Source organism: Elephas maximus, chromosome 15, assembly GCF_024166365.1.
Source record: "Elephas maximus indicus isolate mEleMax1 chromosome 15, mEleMax1 primary haplotype, whole genome shotgun sequence".
In the NCBI taxonomy this organism is placed as follows: Eukaryota; Metazoa; Chordata; class Mammalia; order Proboscidea; family Elephantidae; genus Elephas; species Elephas maximus.
In genome coordinates this window covers 2083018-2089017 of record NC_064833.1, presented here as the reverse complement: position 1 = coordinate 2089017, position 6000 = coordinate 2083018, and the positions used below count along the sequence as shown (strand labels likewise).

At 57.5% G+C, this 6000-nt stretch overlaps 1 protein-coding gene across 1 annotated transcript; it reads right to left on the bottom strand.

The window, feature by feature from the left end:
* Positions 1–243: 243 nt before the first annotated feature.
* Positions 244–2266, bottom strand: LYPD2 (LY6/PLAUR domain containing 2). Its single transcript, XM_049854612.1, has 3 exons — positions 2209–2266; positions 885–1004; positions 244–449 (listed from the first exon to the last, which is right to left on the bottom strand). The coding sequence occupies exons 1-3, from the start codon at positions 2264–2266 to the stop codon at positions 244–246; spliced, it is 384 nt and encodes a 127-aa protein (XP_049710569.1).
* Between the last annotated feature and the right edge of the window lie 3734 nt (positions 2267–6000).

Sequence of the window (6000 nt, the reverse complement as noted above, 5' to 3'; positions counted from 1 at the left end):
GAGAAATGGCTGCAGAGAGAGCCCTGGAGGCCAGGAGGGAGACTGCTAGAGACAGAGGGGCTGAGGGAGGACTGAGGGACGGGATGGAGCCGGAGACGCAGCATGCGGCCCAATCCCACCCTGTTGGGTGGTGGACAGAGCGGCGGCCAGGAGGAGAAGCAGGACGCACGTGCAGGCACACTTCTTTAACTTGCTGGCTGCACAGGCTGTGTGCAGGGTAGGGTGTGGGGTTGGGAGGGGGTCCTAAAGCCCAAGACTCCAGAGGGAGATCAGCAGTGAGACGCAGGCCAGGCCTCCAGGGCCTCCTTGGGCGGGGGCGTTGTCCACATTGCACAGATCGGTATTGCAGCAGGACACAGGCCGGGTCAGGCCGATGCCATCCATGTCTGAGGGCTCACACTTGCTGGCGCAGGACTTGGTCACTGTGGAGTCCCCCAAGAACGGGTACACTGCAGGCAAGGGGGTGTTAGTGTCAGGGCGCCGATGCCCCAGAGCCACCTGAGCAGGACCCACACTGGGCTCACCCCATCTCAGCTCCTCCGTGCTGCCCCCCTCCTTTCCCTCGCCATCAGTGGCCGCTAGTGCCATGGAGCCCCACATTCCATGGGGCAGACTCCTGCCTGGAACGTGGACAGTGAGATGACCTGCAAAGTGAGCCTACTTTCTTCTTTTGCAAACATGAAGATGTGTCCTGAGGAGGGTGATGGAGGCAGGTGCGGGGGGCGGGGGGTGAAGGGAGATAGGAAGGGAGGGAAGGATGGAGGGAGGAAGGGAAGGATGGAGGGAGGAAGGTTGACCTAATGGCCTTTTTTGGGGGAAGTGTAAACTGAGGGCTGGGTGACAGTGGTGGTGACAGGGTGTCTCTGGGATCCCCACACACTGACCAGTCTCCAGGGAGTAGAGTGTGGTCTTGCACATGGTCTCATTAGTGGTACAGGTAGCCAAGGTGACACAGCTGGACACGCTGGTGGGCTCAGGGCAGGCGAAACATCGCAAAGCTGTTGCTGGGGGCATAATGGGGACAGCTCAGGCATGCGGCCCCCGCCGCCAAGCCTCCCAGTCAGTCTGAGTGGGGAGGCTCAGCTCTGCACCAGAGGCCCAGGTCTGGGGGGCACAGATGCCCACTGGCCAAAAGTTGGGGAAGGGACGAGGCCCCGCTGAAGGCAAAGTCCCTGAACTGCCAGCAGGTTGGGCCGGGCTCAGCCTGAGGGCCTAGTCCCCATGTGAAGCAGGAGCCAGTCAGGGCCAGGGCAGGGAGAGGCAGGTGTGGTATTGTGTTGGGGACAAGACTGTGGCAACTCCGTGGTAACAGGTGCCGTGATGCAGGGGTGGGGGCAAGTCGCCCCTCAGTTTCCTCCTCTGCAAATTGTAGGGCCTAAGGCCTGTGGTGAGGATTAAGGGATCAGGCATGAAGGTATGTGGGTGCGGGGTGCAGGCTGGGCCAGGTGCTGCTGGTGTGTCCAGGCAGGTGGGGTGCTGCAGGGCTGGGGCAGCTCCACTCCCCTCTTGGTCCAGCTCCCCAAACTGTGGAAGTTCCAACTGGCCCAGGCAGCCAGGTGCACTGTGAGGCCACAGGCTCCACTCTCGGTAACTGGGTGGAAGGCTCTGTCCCCTCTCAGACCTCCGTTTCCTCCTCTGGGAAATGGGCAGAGCCATCAGGGACTGGCTGCTATACTAAGTTTCTCTTCTGGCTGAGTGTGGAGGCCCCAAGCAAGGGGGATGGGGACAACATCCCAAAACGCCTGGGTTTCTTTTCTCCTCTCCAGCCCCCATCCCCTCAAGCCAGTGCCTCCCTGGTCTCTCCAAGTCCATCCTGAAAGCCACCTCTCCCCACCGCCCCCACATACCTTCCTCCACCCAGTGGCTCCCTAGAACCTTTCCAGCTGACAGCCCTTCCCTGCCCCCCCCAACAGTGGAATGAGGCCCACTCCCCCAGCTGGCACCAAGGCCCCTCACAGCACCCCTCTCACCTCACCTGGCTTTCACCTTCCCGTCTGGAATGCCCCTGTCTCCCCCACATCACTCCCCTTCTGTGCCCTCCTTGGACCGCCTCGGCTTCTCTTCTGTCCTCAGCTCCCTCTGCCCATCTCCCACCTCCGAGGCTCCTCCCCCAGGGGTCCTCAGTGGGGACCGCGTGGGACTGGGTGGGGTGTTGGGGCAGCCTACGGGGAGCGCACTTCCCATCCTCTACCGGCCGTGCGTCCTCACCGAGCTCCCCGCAGGTCGCCAGCACCAGAGCCAGGAGCGCCAGCCGCGTCCCCGCCATGGTCTCGAATCCGTGCCTCCTCTCCGCTCTCCTCGGCCTGCCCCGGCTGCAGCGGATGCCAAGTGCGGCTCTACCGGTCCGCAGAGCAGATTAACGGATTAACGGGATCCTGTTACCGGGGGCGGAGAGAGGAACCCCGCCCCACCTGGCCACCTTCCCTGCCTGAGGCCCCTTCCCACACCCTCCCTGATCCCTCCACAAGCACTCCGCACCCTTCCTAACCTCTCCCGCCCTCCATTGTCCGGGACCCCTCCCGCCTCCTGGATCCTCCTTCCTTTTGGGGTTCTCCTCCGACCAGCTGCCAGACCCTTACAGCCCCTCTGCCTGGGCTCTCCTACCTCTCCCTCCACTCCTCTGTGAGAGACACTCTAGATTCTTCCCCTCCAGCGGGCGCAGGTGGGCTTCCTCTCCCTCCTCCCGGGTGGTCCCCGGGCGGCCAGACTACCTGGTAGGGGACGGAACAGTAGAGACGGCTCTCCTGGGCACCTGACTCCTGGCCCAGTCAGGTATCCTTCCGCTGAGCTGTAGGCAGGACGCGGGTTCGAGGTCTAGAAACTCTGGTTTCCCATCCTCCCAGGGTGACCTTGGTCCTGACCTCACCTCCCAGCTCCCTGGAGGAGGCCACGCTGTGGTAAGGGGTTGTTGCCTCAACTACCAGCTGCAATGTTTGCTCAGAGGCTTAGCTGGACGGTGCCTGGGAAGTACTGGGTCAACGGAGAAGGTTTTGGAAGGAGTGAGGGCTTGGGGGGCGGGGGGAGGGGTCACCTTGGGAACCCTGAAGGAGGGACACCTACCCTGCCATTCATACACATGTTCTCTAATCTGCAGGTGGGGCTGCCCTCAGGTAGGGCTTACCTGGCCCCATTTTTAGGGGAGGAAAAATGGAGGGAAGTTCCTTGCCCAAGGCTTACAAGGGAGAGACAGGGCTGAATTTGGGTCTAAATGACTCAGAGTGACTCTCCCTACTGCACCCCATCCCCACAGCCTCTGTAGGTGTTACCAGTCTGCAACACACCTCCAAATCCCACGGCTGCCAGAGCGAACCTGGGCTGGGCATTGATGGCTGGGACCCAATTCCCGGCGTCCGGCATCCAAGGTCCCCAGTCTAGCTTCTGGGCTGTGCGTCGGCCCGCCCAGCTCCCCCTTCTTCTCCTGGGTTCCAAATCCCACCTCCTCCCGCACTGGGGTCTGCTATCCTCCTGCCTCTCAGAGGTGAAATTCCACCTGTCTTAGGGGAGCCTCCTGGCCACCCCCAGGTCCTCTTATAGTCCCAGGGCTTCCCTGAAGGAACAGCTCCGCTTGGGATCTACTCTTCACCCCTGGCAACTGGGGGTCCTGGGTCTCCCTCAGCACCAATGGGATCAGAGGGCGCTCAGGGTCCCTTAGCCCGCAGAAAGGCAGGGACTAACCCGCTGAGCCTTATTTCACCTGGAGAGGCACCTTCCCATTTGAGTTTGGATGAAAGGATCAAGGCTCTGAGAAGCTGATGGACTTTCTCAGGGTCAGGCATTGAGGCTGGAAGAAACCACAGCAGAGAGCTTGTCTGACCTGAGCTCTGCCATACTGGGTGGTGCCAGGATGCTAACCAGATTAGACACACAGTGAACACACCCAGATCCTTGTTAGGTCTGACCCAGTTCCCCTGCCTGGCCCAGCCCAGCACCTTCCTATCCACAGGCCTGGACCCACCTTTGGCTGCCACCCACTCACGCCTGGCCCCCAGGAACTCGGTTCTGCCCAGAGTTTCAGTTGATCCCACGGTGGAGAACCAGGCAGCACCTTCCTGCAGATTTTAGTTGCCTGCTGAGGGTAGGGGGGCCAGTCTGAGCTGGTGCTGTCGAGGACTCAGGTCTAAGAGCCCACACTCTTCCTCTCCTCAGGTCTTCCAGTTCCACTCTCAGTCAAGGCAAGGGTCAGGGTTCAGTGTGTGTCCGGGGTCAGACTCAGTGAGTAACTAGGGTCAGGGCTCAGAGTGTGACTAGGGTCAGGGCTCACTGTGTGACTATGGTCAGGGCTCAGATGGTGACCAGGGTCAGGGCTCAAAGAGTGTCACCAGAGTCAGGGTACAGAGTGTGACCGGGCCAGGGCTCACTGTGTGGCCAGGGTCAGGACTCAGCATGTGACCAGGGTCGGGGCACAGAGTATGACCAGGATCAGGGTTCAGTGTGTGACCAAGGTCCAGGCACAGAGTGTGACCAGGGTCAGGGCTCAGGGTGTAATCAGGTCAGGGCTCAAAATGTGACCAGGGTCAGGTCTCAGAGGGTGACTAAGTTCAGGGCTCAGAGTGTGACCAGTCAGGCTCAGTGTATAACCAGGGTCAGGGCTCAAATTGTGACCAGGGTCAGGTCTCAGAGGGTGCCTAGGGTCAGGGCCCAGAGCGTGACCAGGGTCAGGACTCACAGTGTGACCAGGTTCAGGGTGCAGAGTGTGACCAGGGTCAAGTCTCATTGTGTGACCAGGGTCAGGGCAGTGTGACCAGGGTCAGGGCTTAGTGTGCAAACAGGATCAGAAGTTAGTGTGTGACCAGGGTCAGGGCTCAGGGTGTAACCAGGGTCAGGGCTTAGAGTGTGACTAGGGCCAGGGCTCAGAGGGTGACCAGGGTCAGGGCTCAGTGTGTGATCAGGGCCAGGGCTCAAAGTGTGAGCAGGGTCAGAGCTCAGAGCGCGACTGTCTTAGGCTGGTTCTCTAGAGAAGCAAAACCAGCAAAGCTTATATATATAATTAATCACCTACTCCTTACTTATCAACTATCTCGTTATCAGATATTTTGCATTCATGACAATAGTAAAAAAATCTACTCTCTGACTATTTTGCACATACGTCTGGTAGTAACAAACACCTAGGTGTAAGACGAGACTAACACTGGCTGTGATGATTAGGTTGATGTGTAAACTTGGCTGGGCCATGATTCTCAGTGGTTTGGCAGTTATGTAATGATGTAGACATCCTCCATTTTTGCATCATGAACTGGCCTTTGGAAACTAACCATGTCCATAAGTGAAGAGTGGGTGTCTATGGAGAGATGTATTCAAGGATTGGCTCATGCAGCTGTGGAGGCTGTTGTTACTGTTAGGTGCCACCCAGCTGGTTCCAACTCGTAGCAACAGAATGAAACACTGCCTGGTCCTGTGTCACCCTCGTGATGGTTGTTATGCTTGAGCCCATTGTTGCAGCCACTGTGTCAATCTATCGCATTGAGGATCTTCCTCTTTTTCACTGACCCTCTGTTTTACTAAGCATGATGTCCCTTTTCCAAGGACTGATTCCTCCTGATAATATGTCCAAGGTATGTGAGACAAAGTCTCGCCATCCTCGCTTCTAAGGAGCATTCTGGCTGTACTTCTTCCAAAAGAGATTTGTTCATTCTTCTGGAAGTCCAGGGTATATTCAATATTCTTTGCCAACACCATAATTCAAAGGCGTCAGTTCTTCTTCAGTCTTCCTGATTCATTATTTAGCTTTTGCATGCATATGAGGCAGTTGAAAATACCACGGCTTGGGTCAGGTGCACCTTAGTCCTTAAAGTGACATCTCTGCTTTTTAACACTTTAAAATTGGTCTTTTGCAGTTGATTTGCTCAAGGCAATGAGTCCTTTGATTTCTTGACTGCTGCTTCCGTGGACATTAATTGTGGATCCCAGTAAAATGAAATCCTTGACAACTTCAATCTTTTCTCTGTTTATCATGATGCTTGTTGGTCCAGTTGTGAGGATTTTTGTTTTCTTTATGTTGAG